The following is a 20011-nucleotide window of genomic DNA, read 5'->3' as shown; positions in this document are numbered from 1 at the left end:
AAAGGTTCGACGTCACCGATTCGTCGGATACAGTTGCTTAGTTAGAGATTGGACATGGTATTCAAAATGCTCTAGTCTTCTTCACTGGAATAAAAAAAGTGAAACAGCGCGAAACGGGGCGAGACACAGATATTTTTGAAAGATGATGTGGCAAAAACTGATTGGAGATGGCACCTCATGGACGTGGCTCACTTAAAAAACAAGACGAACCCAAATCTGTCAACTTCTTTATGACATACATTTTCACCTGGATTTCCCTAATTTATTATAAACCCTCACCGGTAACAGAGTCGCACCAACTCTCTTACGAAAATCCAATCATTTCAAGCCACGCGTCAAACTGATCCCAGCAAAATTACTCTTTTGCAAAATTTCCAACCACAACTGCTTTCCTATTGGAAGTCACAATATTTCAAATTGACAGCACCTCACAAATAGCAACAAAATTAACTCCTACTTTGACCTCCTTAAGTAAAAATAAAAACCCGGTCTCTATAAAAAAATCAAATTCTCTAAAATTTTCCCTCAATCTGAGAAAAAGAATAAAAAAGTATTTAATTTTTTCTTTTATTTATCTCTTTGCTTTGCTCTCATTTCCGCCATCTCGGATCTGTAAAACTCCAACGACTGTTAGAGAGAGCAACGGAGGGACATTAAATCGAAGGTTCTAATCTTGATTTTGTTTTCGTTTTTTTCTTTACTAATTCATTAAATTGTTTCGATCTATTATATATTTAGGGTTTTTTGTTTCTTTGTGGCCTAAACCGAGTTCGAATTTTTGTCGCTGTTATATTAGAAATAAACGTCGACGATGAAGAGCACTGAAAGACTCGCCAATTTGGCTTTAGCGGGTTTGTCTTTTTTGATCTATTCCTGATTAATTTTAGTTTATTATTTACATTTTGATTTGTTTTAGAACGAGCTCTTTTTTTTTTTTTTTTTTTGCATAATTTCTGTTCAATTCCATTATTCAGTTTTTGAATTTAGTTGAGTAGGAGCAGAGAAGATTTAGTTAGTTACAGTGTCTTCGGGTTTGAGTGGCAAACAAGGGAAGAGAACTGATGGGAATAAGTGATTTGGGGGTGAAATTTGACTCTTTTTTTCCCAATATTGGGAATGTGTAATTTGGGTAGAAATGGGTTAGCTTTGTTATTTTATGGTATGAATGATCTATGTTTTATTTATAAAATTACAGATTATACGTGGAAAATTTAAAGGAATTACATTTTATTGGTTGCTGAATCTTTGCAATTTTGAAAACCTTGAAAAGGAATTGAAATTTTAGGCTCTGTTTGGTTGTTGCTTTGGACACAAAAATTAATATTTTTGAACAAGTAAGAAGTAATAAAATGCATGAGTGTAGTTTTATGTGAAACAATTATGTTGGAATTCACATTACATTTTAACCATTTGCTTATGTTAATTAAATATGATTTTGTTCTCTGCTCTTTCTTTTTCTTTTTAGTGACTTTTTATCAACGTAAAAGTAATTAGCAAAACCAACAACCAAATGCTTGCACTTTGCATGGATATCCCCAAATTTCTCAGTCCAAATGCATTATTGGGCAATATTATATTTTACTTCATGACTCTTGCTCAATATACTGGTGAAAAAAAAAATGATATCGGCCTTGTGGCTGATTCTTTTAGAGAATACATGGAACCAAGGGCGTTTCATGTGATAAGTCACTGTCAGATATGAGATCTCTAAGGAGGCACATGCATATTCCATTTCCACAGGGTTAAGAAGCTTTGACTCTTTTTAACATAGTGTCAATGATTTACTAAATGCAGGGTTGACGTTTACACCACTTTTTGTGAAGGTAGACCCCAACTTGAATGTTATTTTGACTGCATGCCTCACAGTATATGCAGGCTGCTATCGTTCTGTCAAGCCAACTCCACCATCGGTGAGTATGGTAGCATTTAAAATAATTTTTCCACCTTCTTGTTTTATTATTAACGAGTTCAGATCAACATTGGCTAACAATGTTATGTCTATCATACAGGAGACAATGTCTAATGAGCATGCAATGCGTTTTCCGTTTGTTGGGAGTGCAATGTTGTTATCGCTTTTCTTGCTTTTCAAGTTCTTATCAAAAGACTTGGTTAATGCAGTATTGACATGCTATTTCTTTGTGCTTGGAATCGTTGCTCTTTCGTATGTTCTTTCCGTATGGATTTGCTACTGTTTTTCGACTTTTACAAAACTAGTTCACATGATGTCATATCTGATTGTTTCATTATCTCATTTATTCTTCCTGTTATCATTCTCAGGGCAACAATATTGCCTGCCATAAGACGCTTCTTGCCAAAGCATTGGAATGAGGACCATATCATTTGGCATTTTCCATACTTCCGATGTATGGCCCTTCTTTTATTATTCGCAATAATGTCATATTGGCCTCTATAATAAACTTCCAAATGTGGTACCTCTACTTTAAAAATGTATAATTTGATACCTATACATATTCTTTCGTGTGCCATATTTGGCTCTATTCTTTTATTATTTCTCTATGACATTTTTTGGTTTATTTGGCTTTATTGCATCTTTTATCAAGGCAAGCATCATTGATATTTGATTGAAAGATTCTGAATGTATTTGTATTCTTGAGTGTTTCTTCCTGATTCAGTGCTTTTCTGTTATTTGCCATTTTTTTCTTTGAAAATTACCTTGGATGAGTTTCTTGTGTGGGGAAGGAAGTTACATGGAGATAGGGGGAACTTTATTTTTCTTCTTTCTTTTAAAAGGATACTAGGTGCATTTAAGTTTTTTTTGGCTTTTATATAATTTGGTAGTTTCTCCAAAGCTCCAGCTCAACTTTGTTTCCAGGATTTGCTCTTGCAATTTCCATAAATCCAAATTGGAATTAATTCTTTGATTGTCATGATACCTTTCTGGGGACTTTACGTTCCTTTGGCAGTTTACAATCACTCTGGTTTTTGTGCTATATAAAGCTGCCAGGTTTGCCTCTGGAATAGGCTGAATGCCAATTTCTGTGAATGATTTGAGTTTTAGGTGTTAATTTTTTGCTTGAGTGCTGTAACTTTTTCCTGTTTAAAGTTGAGTACATCTATATTCAGTTATGTCCATCATTAATTCTGTAGAATTCTTATTTGATCTAGTAAACATTATCTTGTTTTTATTATACAGATTAATGTTTTTCCTCGCACCTTTCTTAAACAGCTTTTGAGATTGAGTTCACAAGATCTCAGGTCGTAGCTGCAATCCCTGGAACCTTTTTCTGTGCATGGTACGCTTCGCAGAAGCATTGGCTGGCTAATAACATTCTGGGTCTTGCTTTCTGCATTCAGGTTTGGCTGAAATACCTGTTTTATTGACTTTTCTATTTGTTAATGAATGAGGATTTCTGATTAATGAGTTATATGTTGTTTGTTATCTACTTCCTTTTCTATGATTTTGCAATCGGACCCAGAGAAAACAATATTTATTAGGTATATTTCTTGTCAGTATGCAAACTCGTAATTTGGAAGTTCGTATTTCTGTTAGATTAAAAGTACTTTTGGATGATCATATCACAAAAACGGAAAATTCTTTGCCCCAGCGTTCAAATCGTCTAACAGACTTCGGTTCATCTTTTGCTACAGTGTTTCACATAAGTTTAGTTTTTGACTTTGAAATGATTTGTCTGCATATGGTTGATCCTGTCAAATTTGTGGCTGGTGTTCAACTGAGCAGTTCAATGATTTTGAAAGTTTCTTTTTATTTATCTTTTAATAAATTTATGAAGACTATTATGATTTATCTATATTTCATCACCTTGTTTGCTTTTCCCTCCATTTATTGAAGTTTATGGCTTTTTTTTTTTTTTTTTTTGGTCAAGTGGATTACACATATTAACTAGGCTTGGTGGTTTGAAGGTTTGTTGTTGGTTTTTGCAGGGAATTGAAATGCTTTCTCTTGGATCTTTTAGGACTGGTGCCATTCTCTTGGTAAGAAGTTGATTAGTGGTTTTAGTTAGTTTGTTTATTCATGGGAAGTATTATTCACTGTTATTGAGACAAGTTAACTTCCTTATATGAATTTTTTTTTTCAATTTAGCAAAATTTGCATGTTTTTAGCTGATCATGATCTATGAATTAGACAACATTTCTATAGTTGCTTATTCTTAAGATTTTGATCTGTAGACCCAATTTCCTTTCTTAGCAATCTTCTTTGACAGCGACTTGAATTGATCCTTGCAGCTTCTATCTTATATTTTCTGCCAACACTCTTTCTTGTTTTGAGGTTATTGTTAGTTTGCTCTGGTTAGCCAAATTTCAAAGTTATGTTTTTGTTAGCTAAATTGCAAAGCTATGTTTGACCCTTTCATTTACTTGCCTTTCATGTTCAACTATCTTTTCTTTCATATGATTTTTGCCATCTTTATACCTTGCAGGGTGGGCTTTTTGTATATGATATTTTCTGGGTTTTTTTCACTCCTGTAATGGTTAGTGTTGCGAAGTCTTTTGATGCTCCTATAAAGGTCAGTTCTTTTTTCTTTTATCTGAAATACTTTTCCTGGTTAGCTTTTGATTTGATGTATATACTTTATGTTTTCAATGTATTATCAAATTTGTTATCCTTGGTGATCTAATTGCTTTAGTACTTTTCTGCAGCTTTTGTTCCCAACAGCAGACTCTGCACGACCATTTTCCATGCTTGGACTTGGTGACATTGTAATTCCTGGTAGGTTTGAAATCCATTTTTAGTTGGTAGGTCTAATGCATGCTGTTTTATGACGTGAGCTTTTATTTAGGGTTTCTTGTTCTATTACATTGTCATTCTAATTAGAGAGTAGCATTCTAAGATTTTGAATGTGGAACCAGGAGAAATCAAAATGACCGTTTCCTTTCCTAATTGTATTTTGTTTTATATCTAGAGGTCTGATGTATTTGTCTTGATAAAACTTTATTTATATGCATTGAAATTCAAGACTTACATAATAATTCAAGCTCACACAGAGTGTGTTAAATGGCTTAAAAAAATTCGTAGATTATATGCTTGAGTGCTTCTTTTTAACTCATGTATTCTATTTCTAGAGTATGATCTCATTTACTGCTGTAGCCCATTTGACTTATGTTGTTTGATTATATAGGCGTTTTATTTAATTTTTTCTTATCTTTTTTTATTAAATTGCTGTATCATCATTGTTTTTAGGATAGGCGTCCTGGGCAGCGATACTATCAAATGCTGGTGTTTTCCTAATGCCACTTATTCTTGAGTGAAATATGATTAACTTTTTAATTTATGACTTTTTTTTTGGTTATTAACATACACGAATATGTTGATAAATGTACATTTACTGGGCTCAACAAAATTGTTTCTCCTTTTAGTTTCCATTTGATTGGTCATTATTCGTTTAACATTAAAAACTTTATAGAGTTATGTATGTGTCTATAAGAAACTGAGTAAGGTATGATCAATATTTTCTGTTTTCATATTTGTTTATTTCTTCCTTGTAGGTATTTTTGTAGCACTAGCATTAAGATTTGATGTATCTAGGGGGAAAGAGAGCCAGTATTTTAAGAGTGCATTTTTGGGATACATAGTGGGATTGGTCCTTACAATTGTTGTCATGAACTGGTTTCAAGCTGCGCAGGTAAACTCTTCATGACCCTCTATTTTATCCTCTCTTCCTGTTAAAGCATGTGAGCTGTATCCAGTGAAAGTTTTATCCTGTGGATATACACTCACTCTCTATGTGACAACCTGATGATCTGCTATGCTCATTGTGCTTTCAGCCCGCACTTTTGTATATTGTACCAGCTGTTATTGGATTCTTGGCTGCTCACTGTATATGGAATGGAGAAGTCAAACCGGTATGTTCTCCACCCTTGTTTGATTCTCTCTGGCATTATGTTCTTGGCTTGTACTTTTTAATTCAATTCTTTTCAAATTGTCTTTTTGCTTGTAAAAGGAAAAAGTGAAAAAAAAAACATAATTCTATGTAAGAGTTGGCTTCTTATTGTAAAAATTTGTTTTTATTACCCGGTTTTTCTAGGATTAGCAACAAGTACTATTGTCATCTCTTGCTTGCAAAAGTCTTGGAGGATTTTGAACTAGAGAATCTGGTGTAATGTTAATGCAAAAAAAAAGAATGAGAGTATGATTGACTGTGGGATAGGATTGAGGGTTCAGTTATGTCCAAGTCTAGGAAAAATTGAAGAAAGTGAAATTCATGCTCCATGGAGGTGTAGGAGGACCTTATGCTATATGATATCGAGTTAAGCATTAAATTTTGCTTTACAAGGGGTTTTTGACTGTTTTAGATCCAAATGATAACCCCCAGAATTTTGTATAAATTGGTATGCTAAATAATATTCTATGTTATAGATTGCCTACAAAGTTAAGAATCAATAGTCTGACGATCATGCCAAGTATCTTATGTGTGGAATGTTCTTTAGTTATAACTGTTTCTGCTATTCAGTTAGGAATTTGATTAATGAAGTGATTATCTTCTATATTCGGATTGTAATTTGGTTAATATGATCTATCACAATGTGCAGTTATTGGAGTTTGATGAGTCAAAGACTGCAGTTACGTCTCAACAAGGTAGCGATGACAAATCTAGCAAGAAGGTCGAATGAGTTATAGAAGCCAACCAGACACCGAAACTATTTTAGCTTGAAAAAGGAAATAGTGTTTACTTTAAGGTCAATCTTGGCTAACTTGTTCTACTGCAAAACCATTGTAACAGATTTTGGAATTAAGCAAGAAAGAAATATTTAGCCTCTTAAGCAAGATTACTTTCATTTTTACTCAATTCCAATTTTCATAGATGTTCACATTGTATTTAGATCCATAAACACTTTCTTTTTGGAAAATTATTTATTTGCCCCAACCTCTTTTTTTTTTTTTTTCTCATTTTTCACATTGATACATATGTCACCTAATTTATGCAATATTTTAAAAAAGTAACATCCAATTTGTTTTAATTTAAACTCTGGCATTTGTATTCCCTACTATCTTTTTTTTTTTTTTTTTGTACAAAAACAAAAAAATCATGCTGAATGCTTGTATTGCCGATCAGCATTTCTCATCAATGCTTTTCTGTTGTTTTTCAAAGCTGCTGAATATTTTATTGGTCAAGCAAAACGTTGCTGCTAACTTTCATGAAAAGGTTGGAATACTTTTCAGTTTATACACAAACTTGTCAAAGCAACTTTCATGAAAAACTGCTCAACCAAACTGAATCCGTCCAATTCTTTTCGTGTATTCTTTAAATTCATGGAGTCATCTCATTCAACAATTTCATTGCAACATATGATTTTGCTTAGGGAATCTGTGCTACCTAACTTTTATTGCAATAATAATAAAATATCATTCAAAGAAGAAAAAGAACTGAAATCATTTATATTTCATTTATATCGTTAGTGAGTGGTACAAATTTTATATGGCTGGAGGGTTGGCCCAATGGTAGTAGGCTGGCCCTGCCTGCCCCCATCATCATATATTAGTGAGGTGTTTCTGATGATTTGATTTTGATCTTTACTTCTATTTCACAACTGCTGGTGCTACAATATCTATATTTGATTTAATTTTTCTGGGAAGGAAAATGGAGACTTAAAATAACTTTAAACAGAAAAAAAAAAAGAAAAAGATAGACAAAAAGAGCCAAAACTGGGTTTTAATTAAAACAAAACCAAAACCCAACCGTTGAATTATACTAATTGAATCAAATAAGCAAAATCGAAACCAAAAATAAAAAATAAAAATTCCTTTACTCTTATCTTTTCATTCTTCCTCAGGAATTTCTCTCTCTCTCCCTCCTTCGCTTTCTCTCTCTGTCTCTCTCATGAGTAAATTAATTAAAATGTAAATGTAATGTAAGCAATAAGAAAGGAAAAACCATGGAGTTCTAAAAGCTTCTGAAATTGAAGACCCAGATTTTGCTTCGCAAAAATGGAGGTCCCTTTTTTAAGGTCAAATCAAAGGACAAAACTTTGAAGAAAAACAAAGGGTACCAAGAAAAAAAATATCGAAACTATGGAAGGTAAAGCTTTCGTTTCTCAATCTCAGATAAAAAATTTTGAGATTCGGGTCTTTAATTTTCTGTTGTTAATGCTTCCAATTTTGAGTTTTTGGTATTGAAGTGTAAAGTTAAAATTTTGGGTTTCTTAATTGTGGGTTTACTGCAATCTGTCAAGAAAGTTACATGCATAGAGGAATGTTTGGACAATAAGCCTGGCAGCATTTGTAATTTTTTTTCTTGGTGAGGGGATGGGCGGTGTTTGGTTGTTGGGAAAATGGAGAAAGAATTAGAAAATTCTATCCATGTTTTTTTTCCACAAAAAAGCTATGATTTTCTTTTTTTAATTTTTGTATTGTCTGCTTGGAATGTATTTTTCTTTTTTTTTTCCCAATGATTTAATGTTGTTTTTGGTACTTTAGAGAGGAGCCCAAACTGTGGGAGGGAGATCCTAACCTTTGACCTTAATCATTGTGAGAAGCCGCCAGCGATAACAACCACTAAGCCTGGCCTAATTCATGACGATTTAGTGTTGTTTTATCACTTGGAAATATGCAAATTTGTTCATGTCTTTGCTTTTATAGTAAGTTATATTCGTATGTTTGTTTCTAAAGGTTGCATGTTTCCTTTCTGTTTCCTTTAGAATGTTGTTATAACTGCAGATTGGAAGTATGGTTCTATCATGGACATTAGGATATTTTTGAATTGGTAGGTGATGTATCAATGGATAGCATGTTCTGTGAATCATGTTGTAGGTGTTATGGATAATCTGCATAAGCTGCTAACCTCAGTTCCTCACACATAGTTGAATGTCAAGTGTGAAATTAGTCAAATACCTTAAGCTGACAGATTTGAGAACTTCTTTGTACTTCAATAAACGTACAAGTGATCCATGAATTTCTTCATTTGGTTCTCTTGAAGATGGGATCAAAGGATATTTAAAGGTCAATTTCTCTGGAATGTTGGATGAGATGTGCAAAAGTTTATCGGTAAAGCAAAAGTTCCCTAATGGAAGGAAATGCTAGCTAACATCAATTGAGAAACCTCAGTAAGTTAATGACTTAGGAAGGCAACTTATTCATAAGGTCATGTAATTGGTCGGAGGTGGTTCCTTTTCATATGTTACTGTGGCATTAAAATCCATTATTATGTTAGGTTTCATACCACCCTTAAGGTGTTTGCTTTTCTGATGTAATGATTTTTTTGTGGTTCTTAATGATATCTAGACATGGCTTTTAGAGCTAGCTGATGTGGAAAGATGGGTTTGCTTAAGTTTTGGTTTGGGGGGGGGGGAGGGGGGACCACAGGAATTTTTTGGTCAAGTAAAGTGTCATAACCACAGGTACTCCTAAAAACAAGAGAGAGATATCAAGAAGAAGATTGTATGTAAATGTGACATTGCAGTGAGTTTAATCTAACAAATTTGAAGGTGTATAAATTGGCTGAGGGAATATAGTGAAATTGTTAGTCTGACTCCTAGTAATTTAAATGAGGTTTTTGTTTTTGTTTTACTTTTACTTTTTATTAGGCTGATTTCCCTGTTCCTTGTTATACACTATTTAATGTAGTTGGCTAGTAACTATTAGACTTCGTCTCATTTGGTTGAAAGTAATCCAGCATATATATCTGTGATGGCTCTGATTTCTATATGAAGCATAGCAGCGAATTTATAACAAATTTCTAACTATTTTTATCCCTGTCATGCTTAATGCTATCATATCTAATACATTGGTTTCTACTTCTCTGCAATTATTTTAGATTCAGGTGAAGTGCAGACTAAAGAGAATAAAGTTTCTCTAGATGTGTTTAAGAAAAGAACGCTCAAGACACCAGCCCAGGTTACGGCTCTGGAGAGCTTCTACAAAGGTATTAATTCTTCTCTTCTCATCTTATTTAAATGATTCCTTTCATATGTTTCAAAAGGAGTTTGGTTCTTTTCCAGAGCACAGATTTCCTTCAGATGAAATGAAAGCACAACTGGCAGTTCAGATAGGGTTGACAGAAAAGCAGATATCTAGTTGGTTTTGTCATAGAAGGTTAAAAGACAAAAGAAGAGATGAATCCTATGCTAATGGGCGACAGGATCATTCTAGTGGTGTTATTCAGGATCGTGGTAGTGGGCTCAGGCAAGATTCTTGTGGCAGTATTAAGCAGGGTGATTACAGGAATATTGATCCGAGGGAGGTTGAAAGTCAAAGGATTTATGGCCAAGAGTTTCCAGCTGCTGACCTCAAATATGAGCGTAGGAGTCATCAAAATCCACATGATGCTCAGATGGAGGATACATCTTCTGAAAGTAGTTTGTCTTTACATGATCAACTTTTTTCTGAAATTAGGGACCCTTACGATATGCAAAATTCTGCTAAACTTGCAGAAAATGGAGCAATTATGCAGATAAACCCTAGGAGTGCTAAAAGCATGGGTTATAAGCCATCAGGATATTTAAAGGTTAAGGGTGGAAATGAAAATCCTGCTATTACTGCTGTTAAGAGGCAGCTTGGGAGGCATTATCAAGAAGAAGGTCCACTACTTGGTATTGAATTTGATCCACTTCCTCCTGGTGCATTTGAGTTCCCAAGTAGCAATCCTGTCAATGGTAAGTCCGATACACAGATATGTTTGTTATATTGACAATTTTCATAGAATCATGAAATGCCTTCTGGCAAAAGGGGTGCTTAAATTTTATTGTTTCTTGTCATTTTATTTATTGTTTGTTACTTTGTTTGTGCACTAAACTTTTATTTGCTTTTGAATTTAGAAATAGAACATATTTCTTCTGCATTTATGCATTTATTGTACTAATGTATGATGTTTTCAAAAGCAAATGCATGAGACAAAGCGTTTTATTCTTGGATATGCAACTTATCACTGCTTCTCATTAAAAGAGCCTAGAACTTTACACAAAGTACGGTTAGTGATAAATTAAACCAGAATGACTATCCCATTAAATCAGTTTAGTCCAATTGCTCAGAACTCTTAATTCTTTAATATATAAATAGATTATATTTCCTAGTCTTGTCTATGCCCTTCCATAACCTTCCTTTAATGTTTATTTCATGCTTCTTTAGTGCTAAGTAATTTCCTATTTGTTTTTCATCTCTCATTCCCCTTTGTTTCCCCTTCTATTTCTCTATTCTGATCTCTCTATGTCCTATTAATTTTGTCTACTCTCTTCCCTATTCTCCCCCCTTTCTTTCTTAAATCGATCGCTCTTCCTTTTGCTTCCATAGATTTCTCCCTTTGATTTCTAAATGCATCTTCTTTCTTGTTTTATTGTCAGTATTTTTCTTAATGTAAGATTTGGAAGGACAAGTTATTTGATTGTGAGAGTAAAATGCAGAGCGATAATGTTTCCTGAGAAAGTCATCTATGGCAACTGTTTAACTTCAATTTTGTTGTATTTTGGGTATTTGTGATTTGCAAATAAGTAGTGCATAGCACTTATTTTGAGCAAGGTGCATTAGTAGAAAAAAAATCTCCCATGAAGAGTTTGGTGCAATTCCTTTGGTGAATTAGCATGGTTATGGAAAGCAAGAAATCCTTTTACTCCTTATGAGCTTAGAATCTAGAGTTTAAGCTGCAAAGAAGTGTTTTATAATTATTATTTGAAATAATGTTAGCTTGCTTTGAAGTTTCTTGTTATTGCAAAGGCATATAAATGTCCAAAGCAAGGAAACAATGTTAAAAACCAATCTGGTAACTGAATTGTGATAAGTGGAAGTTTTAAGAGTCAATAGGTTCAGTTGGAGTTAAATTTCAGCATCACTTAATGGATAATTTAAAATAATATGCAAATAGAATAATGAGAAAGCCCAAAGTTTGTGGCTGGGAAATGACAATGAAATAGGATGGATAAATTTGAATCAGAAGCAGAGGTGGTTGTATGAATGGAACGTGCTTGTTTGAAGCATGACACATTCATAAAGAGTGCACTAGGGAGAGAATAGCTGCTTTGGTACAACTGTGCCCTACTCTTTCTCCTTTTTTCTACCTTCCTTTGTCTGCATGTCTTTGTAGTCTTTTTGCTATGTTGATCTCATATCTTCAATCTTGAAATATTTGAACTCTTAGGTGCATCTTCTATTTATTGTTTTGGCAGAGCCAATCTATGATGGAGATCCTCAACAAACCCATTCACCAGATATCTCTGGAGTTATAAAGCTGCCAAATCTTAACATTGTAAGTGGACTCTCTGATGCATTATTTTCATGTTTTAGCATACATAGTGTACACCCAAAGTATATTTATATTTTATTCTATAATTATATGACCCTGTTTGAAATTACTGAGAGTTAGTTCATGCCAATTCAATCAGCATATGAACTAACTATGATGTTAAAACTTTTTTGTCCAAAGGTGCCATATTCCAATCCTGTTGAGAGATAACTGAATTCAGGGTATTGTCTTTGATAACAGAGATTTGCTGGGAGTATTAGATATGTGTTAGATACTGCTAGTATTTACAAGGGTTCAGGCAGAGGAAAAGGGCTATACTTGTGTTAGTTTTGAGCAACTTTATCTGGCCCCACTATTCATTGTTGGGAAAAAAAGGAGAAATCATCTTAAAACTTCTTTGGAAGGTAGCAATCCTCTATCTTTGCCAAGAAATCTTTCAGATCCACCGGTATATGGATCTTTTAGTAGAACTGCAATACAACGAATTCCAGCTGTAGCTTTTGACATTGCAGCTTGAAAGCTTTGGTTGGATCTTTTACCTTCAGCGATGCTTCTTGGAAGCATTGATTGTCCTCTATTCTTGGATACATGGAAGTCACTCAAATTCTTCCAATTAGAAGCTATATTGACATTAGTTATAATGGAAACTCTTATATAACGAGCTGGATATGATCTTTGTTTCTAAGAATAAGTTATCCACAGTGATTTTTTTTTCTTTTTTTCTGTGATACATCTTTTTCTGTTTAATGGCCTTGTAGACAAATGAAGTACATAATTCCAAGATGAGTTCTCAGGATTCTCATATGGAGGGTGCAAATGAAATACAAGACAGGAAATCTCATCATCAATTAAAGTATAAGTCTTCTTTTCTTTGTCCCAACCCTTTTCCTGGCCAAAACTCTTCTTCAGATATCTACAACAGTTCTGCCGAAAAAACTGCTGTCAGTGATTGCAAACAAAGTTTGATGAGCTCAAAGCTTGCTGTTGAAAGGATGGGATCAGATTCTTCTTCTAACCATCCTGGCCCCTATTGTTGGAAAATTGCCAAGGAACATGAAAAGCCTTGGTTGCATGATGATGATAGTCATACCTATAAGGTCCCAAAGAATGAAAACCTTTCTAGAACTTCAAATTTGATACGTGGGTGCAGTGAGTCCCTGGTTACTGAGAGGGGGCCATTTGTGAGGATGGCAAAGGTGTCATTATTGGCTTATATTTCTGCTCACATGCTTTTTCATTCAGCAGTTTCCATGGTGAATGTTTTGGCTTGAAATTCATGTGTTTCGCATACATGCAGGTGGAGAAACTTGATGGAGAGTGGAAGCCGAATAAGGAGTACCCTGTTAGAGTAAAAATTGATCCAACAAATGAAATGAGAGTAAGTTCAAGCTTAAGTTGGCTTTTGGTCAAGTATGCATATCATGTAATGACGATTTGCTTTTGACACCCCTCTTTCATATTTTAAGGTTGCCAAGGGCATCAATGTTCAATTTCCTCAACAAGATTTTGTGGCAAATGCATCACATGCCAGATTGCCTCTGTTGACAAATCAGACTAAAGGGTCAGTATTTATGTATTTTTACCCGCTCCCTGTTATTTATTGGCATGTGCACATCCCAATAAGCTTCTGCTTGTGTATTTATTGTGATCTTGCATGTATGTGGATATAGGCATTCATTTATGTTCATATTTATTGTTTCTATTTTTATGCATTCATTCTTGTTTTTGCTCTTTGTTCTTTAATTTTCTTTTAGTAACTATTCTGCTGGTGCTTTGCTTTGGTTATTAGTTTACAAGATTTTTACAAATCATCAAGTAACGTTGCTTGATTGGTACCAGTGGCCTTTTGATGGGCTATTGGAGCAACATTAAATTATGTGTTTGCCTTTCAAGTGATGAGGAAATCACAATAAAATTGTCATGGTTAAGCATCCTGCCAACCTAAACCAATTTTGAGTAGGTTGTGACACAGCATAAATAGAGGGCCACAACAAACCTTGTAAACTCAAACATCTTTGTAATCATAGGACAAGCGAGCAAGGTTCGTAGCTTAATAAAGTTCTGGATTTGGAACTGCAGCATTGGTTGAAAACTAAACTAATATGGTTAAGATACTTGTGAATGGCAGTCTATTTTATTTTTCTTAGAGAATTAATGATGGTCTGTTTTGTGAATTATGAATGTGGTAATCTCAATGCAATTAAAGTCTTTCATTTTTCTCTTCTTTTTAATCAGTGTAGCCTAGTATTATCTATTTTGCTAAATATGCAATGGTGTTGCAGTAACTCTTATCACTTCCTTAAAAATAATGTCTCTGCACTTCCATCTCACTGAGAGGGTTTCTGGTTTTGGCCAAAAACAAAAAAAAAGATGGTTTTTGGTTGTTATAAGTGTGCATGTCTTCTTATTTCCTTTTCTTTTTTGGGTAGGGTTGAGGGTTGGGCTTGGGAGGGAGTTGTTTGTGAAAGGTAGGAAAAAAAGGATTTAATAACCTTTACTGGGCAACTGATGCATGCACATCACAATTCACAAACTTGGAATGTTAGGATTTTCTGGATGGTTGTTCTCTCCCCTAACTAATACTTGAATCCAAAACTTGAAAAATTCAGGAATTTGGGGAGCTAGGGTTCTTGCAAATCTTTGAATAAATCAATTCCTTGTTTAGGTAAGGGGGATGTGGGAATCAGGAAGTGAAGGAGCCATCAGTATGGCATTCATTTTTTCAAAGTGTATAAAAACTGTAGGTCTAGCAAGGGATAATTTCGAATCATGGTTTCATAATCTTCATTGCATGTTATATGGTTGTCAACCTTTTAACTGTTGTATATGTCATGATCTAGATCTTCCATGGATGTACCATCTAGCTTCAGTGAGGATGAAACTGCAGAAACTAGTTCTTCCTTGGATTGACAGCGCATATGGTTGATGGATTGCAGAGAGGCTTAAGGGGTTATCTCGACTCCTCGAGACCTGTATTAATGTCTGTATAACTGCTTTTGTACAGCTGAAAAAAGATTGCCTTCCATCTTACTAACTGGAAAGCACTGCTAGGAACATTGGGCTCGGACAGCATTTTTGTTCACTGTGTTTTGTCCTTGAATAGTGCTCGGCTGTTAATATATGTACAAGATCTTTTTCACTATCTAGTTAATTAAATGCTGTGGTAACTTAGCATGCCAAAAACGAAGTCTTCTCAAAGGGAATGCATGAATCCAAGCAACCCAAATATCACAGATTAATGGATCACAATGTTTCATAGTATGTCTCCCAGAAATTATTCTCCCAAATATCATATCCATGGAGGCTGCCCAACTTAAAACCAATTTAAATGCCTGACAGAAAAAAATTTTCAGATTTAGCACTATTGAGTTGCAAACCTGACATGGAATAGACTTCTTTGCCCCATTTGTAAAGATCATAAAGTCATTTGTAAAACAAAATGTATCGAATGCATCTTTTTACAAGTGGGTTGGTAACAAAACTTCTTGCCATATTCGGAATAGATGATGAAACATGCAATCATAATCACTAAAAAGCTAAGGTGAGAGGGGATCTCCCTGCCTTATGCCTTTCTGTGCTAGTGAAATAATCTACCATCCCCCCCATTTAGTGCCACTGAAAATTTAGGAGTTATAACACAAGCTCTTAGCCAACCAAATACCTTTGAAGGAAAATCTGGAGTTGCCAAAGTATTAAAAAGAAATCTCCAATCAATATAATCAAATGCCTTTTCAAATTAATCTTAATAGCAGCAGCGAATCAGAGATTGTTTTGGAGGTGTTCATTTATAATATATATATATATATATAATTATTAATGGATTTATTAATTTTATCAACGAAAATAACGTTTATAAAAAATTTTGAAGATGTCCAATGGAAATATTTCCTTCAAAGTTTCTTATTTTCTAGTCTTGGGAAGTGCCAATTTTGACACCCTACCCAAAAACATGGGTGTGCCTATGCTTAATAGCCATCCTCAAGGATGCTCTTTTAATACGATAACCCTTTATCAACTCTTGAGCAAGCAAAATATTGTCAGCTATACTTTCGTCCTCTACAAAAGCATTCTGATTAGCAGTGATCAGATTGGACAAGCATTTTTTATATCTATAGGTAAGGATTATGTCAAATTTTAACCATATGTTTTTACTTGATTGGTTTTGTCTATAATCTGAAATCGCCGGCCAGTTTATGTAACTAGAAATTACCATGAATGTATGATCTATCATCATAATTCAATCCATATCATTGTTCCATAGACCCCTTCCGATAATTTTTTTTTTTTTACCAATTAGATAAATTACAATAAAAGCAAACCAAATATGAGAAAAAAAAAAATCACATATTGGTTTGTCAAATTTGGGGAAGTAAATATACAAACCAACCTTTTTGGGTGTCCACAAATGTCGCTTGTCTGTTTCTTTGTTTGCACAAACAAGCCCTATGGTCCAGTCCAACAGGCTATGGTCATCTACTATTAGAATTAAAGGATATTTAATTAATTACTTCGATATTTTTGACAAATTTTTTATTTTTAAATTTCTTTGTCTAAACAATATGCTTCACCTTGTGAAAAAAATTAAAAGTAAAAAGCTTCACCAATTTGTAGATAAACAATGATCCGGTAATGCAAATTACAAGTTTAATTGAATTTCAATTAATTTATGTAAATATTGTTAAAAGTGATATTCAATTATTTGAAATTCAAATTTTAATACATATAATATCTTTCTTATTTTTAGATTGTAATTTTTTTTTATAAAAAATTTTTTTCACAAAATAATTTTATCTATTTAATTCGAGTATATACATATAAATTAATTTCTTTCCAAAATTAGATTCAACTTTTCAAAATTTATAACATATATAAAATTCAAACATATTGAAATGTCCGAAAAACTAAAATTTTTAAAAAAAGCGAGAAAAAAATGCCATGTGTTCCCTTTGGACTATTTTATTTATAATAATAATTTATACATGGTGAAAGATTTTGATAATTAAATAATTTTTTTAATTAAAATTATTTGACAAATAATTAAAATTATTTATTAAGAAGATAAAATTTATATTTCACATTTTTAATTTAAAAATATATATATCTAAATTAATTTAATTTTTAATTGTAATTTGAATAATTTTATTATTTCAAAACTTTTAAGATTATCTAATTTGTAATTTTAAAAAATTATTTTACTTTTATAAAAAATTATCATACATGTCATCCAAAAAATTTATCTACATAAATGTTTATATGGTAATTTTGCATATGTTATAATATAATATATATATATATATTTATGATTGCAATATTAATTTGCTCGAATCTAACCCATGGCTAAAAAAATTTGATTATATATTCCTATATATAATAATGTTATTGTGTTGATAGGTCAAATCGCTTTAAACTCAGTCGAATGGTTGGTCCAAAGAAAAAAATTAGAACATGAATTTGTCTGAAGTTGAAATGGGCAGGACAAATCAGGTGGTCTATGTTAACCTTCATGCTTGAGCATCAAACTTAGTGGTTGGACATATAATTTAGATTCATAGTTGTATCTTTTTTTTTTTTTTTTGAAGAATATTGAAAATTTTTACTACATCCAATAGAAATAAAAGTAATTTATAAATTTGTATATGATTTGGAGGATAGTATAGGAAAAATTACAACCATATTATCGATAGTTATATAATTTGATGATAAAGGATTAAAATTTTAATTCTAATAATTAAAAAAATTCATCGTTAATAGCATCAAATATACAAAAAATACAATCATATTAAATAGATATAAAAATTAAATAAACAAATTAATCAATGAACGAATCAACATTTCAAATCTCTTATTTATCATTAAATCAAGATATCATTGGCATTGATGATAGGTTTTTATTAGCTTTAATTTCTTTTATGTTTTGTTCATATTTTACCAAAAAAAAAAAAAAAAGGAGAAAATATATGCACTGATCATTGAGTTACTGAGATGCATCTCAACCTATTTTTCATTTGCAAAAAATTTCAAGAAGTTATATTTTTGCAAAACAAAAAACCCTAAAATGAATTGATGTTTTACCAACTGAATTTTTTTTGTTTCCTTTCTTTTTGCTAAAAGAGGGTTTTCATCTTGAATTGCCAATGGTAGATTATCAAAAGGGCCACCTTTGACTGAACAAGAACCTAACCAGAAACATGTTATCTTTTCAGCATTTGCAAAAAAAAATAAAAATAGTCAAGCAAAGGACCAACCAGAAAGAAAATAAAAGTTTTGTGACTTCATTTTTATGATGCAATATTGGATTAGAAGAAAAGGCAAAGGGCAATGGGTATGGTTGTTGTTTAGGGCCACGCCAATAAAGCACATCATCAGGCAATTCAGGCCCCTTTGCTTTTGGAGTAGGACCATTTTGGGGGGGCAAAGGGCAAAGGGCAAAGGGCAAAGGGCAAAGGAAAAAGGGGACTAAGTTTTTTCCATTTTTCTTCATTTGTGTGGCTATTTCTCTCTTTCTTCACTTTTCTTTAAAGTGCACCAGTCGTTGTGGCTTTGGTCTCAATCAATAGAGTAATTATGGATGTACATTGAACTTCAATCAACCCACCTCTCACATTCTTCTTTCTACTATAATTTTCTTTTCTTTTTTCATAATATTAATATTCATTTATATATCCAAAATTTTTAAAATATAGATGCAATGTGTGAAAAAATAAATTCAAATTCGATAGTTTAAAAATTTCTTTGCAAAATTCAAACTATAAATTATCTAAATTCAAAATAGTCTTAAAAGTATAATTATTAATTTTATTTTGATATCAATCGTATTAATCGATATATTTTAATTGTATCAAAATATGATACATTTTAAATATGATTTTATGTATCGAATTTGATATCAAATAATACCATTTATTTTTATTGGTCTCAACTAATTTTGATAAATTTTGATAGATTAACTTATTTCAGACGTTACGTAAATGAATTTTTTTAATATTAAAGAAATTAAATAATTTTTTTAAAGAAAATAAAAATTTAAATAGTCAACCTCTCACTATCTAATGTAATTAATTAATAATAACTCAACTAAACTTGCATTGTTAAAAATATTAAATGCTAACATTCTTTGACTTTATCATGAATGTAATTCGTATAGGATGCGTTCCGTTTGCTTTATTATTTATTTAACTTTTATTTCATTCATTTGTCAGGAGGAATTGACTTGTTTTATGTGTTTTTCCACTGATTAACTATGAATTTCTTTCTTCTACGTTAATGTCCAAAGATGATAAAGAAGCCAAACAGTTGCACTTTTGTTTCTTTACAAATGTACCGGGAACGTAGTGTCACTGTCCAAATTGGCTTTGGGCTTTTAGGACATGTTTGTTTTTATTTTTTAAAATAGAAGTAACATTTTGATAAAAAAAAAAATTATAAACGTTGAAATTTAAATATTAAATCTGATAAATTTTTTAAAAAATTATAAATCTTTTCGAAAATAAATTTTGAGAAGCCAAAATCATACTGCCTTTTGAAAATTTATTTTTGAAAATGAGATGGTGAAAATTTAAAAGAACTTATAAAAAATAATTTTTTTAGAAATTTTTATTAATTAATGTAATAAAAATATTATTAAAAGTCATAATTTAAAAATAATAAAAAATTAATTTTACTATTTTTATTTTTTATAAAATTAAAATTTATATTTTTTATAAATATTTTTTTATCGATTATTAAAATTTTATAATAATTTTAACTAAATTGAATTTCTTAAAAAAATTTTTCATTTATTTATCATGATATCATGATTGATTTCTTTGGTTTACATATTAAATTTTGATAAAATTATATAGTATTAAATAATATTACTTATA

The 20011-nt window shown here is 32.1% G+C and overlaps 2 protein-coding genes across 7 annotated transcripts; both read left to right on the top strand.

Annotated features, from left to right (window-relative positions):
• The first annotated feature begins 523 nt into the window (after nt 1-523).
• Nucleotides 524-6767, top strand: LOC111303913 (signal peptide peptidase-like). 3 transcript variants are annotated; one of them, XM_022900430.2, is made up of 12 exons: nt 524-664; nt 797-851; nt 1795-1910; nt 2010-2161; nt 2278-2363; nt 3188-3315; nt 3904-3954; nt 4401-4487; nt 4621-4690; nt 5467-5603; nt 5746-5823; nt 6511-6767. In XM_022900430.2, exons 2-12 carry the CDS (start codon nt 812-814, stop codon nt 6589-6591), a joined length of 1026 nt encoding a protein of 341 aa, XP_022756165.1. In that variant the 5' UTR covers nt 524-664; nt 797-811; the 3' UTR covers nt 6592-6767. The 3 variants fall into 3 exon arrangements, with proteins under 3 accessions (XP_022756165.1, XP_022756163.1, XP_022756164.1); XM_022900428.2 differs by having other exon boundaries at nt 3883-3954; XM_022900429.2 differs by having other exon boundaries at nt 538-664; nt 739-851; nt 3883-3954.
• A 68-nt stretch (nt 6768-6835) lies between these two features.
• On the top strand, nt 6836-15291 carry LOC111303912 (homeobox-DDT domain protein RLT1-like). 4 transcript variants are annotated; one of them, XM_089742764.1, is made up of 9 exons: nt 7677-7997; nt 9732-9839; nt 9916-10269; nt 10348-10569; nt 12073-12152; nt 12908-13345; nt 13447-13527; nt 13616-13710; nt 14990-15291. In XM_089742764.1, exons 1-9 carry the CDS (start codon nt 7991-7993, stop codon nt 15057-15059), a joined length of 1455 nt encoding a protein of 484 aa, XP_089598890.1. In that variant the 5' UTR covers nt 7677-7990; the 3' UTR covers nt 15060-15291. The 4 variants fall into 4 exon arrangements, with proteins under 4 accessions (XP_022756160.2, XP_089598891.1, XP_089598890.1 ...); XM_022900427.2 differs by lacking the exon at nt 7677-7997 and adding an exon at nt 8432-8556; XM_022900425.2 differs by having other exon boundaries at nt 6836-7997; nt 9916-10569.
• Nucleotides 15292-20011: the final 4720 nt, after the last annotated feature.

This window comes from Durio zibethinus, chromosome 13 (assembly GCF_047325235.1).
Source record: "Durio zibethinus cultivar Kanyao isolate XHJ-2024 chromosome 13, ASM4732523v1, whole genome shotgun sequence".
NCBI classification, from domain to species: Eukaryota; Viridiplantae; Streptophyta; class Magnoliopsida; order Malvales; family Malvaceae; genus Durio; species Durio zibethinus.
The sequence above is the reverse complement of the archived record's forward strand: the minus strand, read 5'-3'. Positions and strand labels throughout refer to the sequence as shown.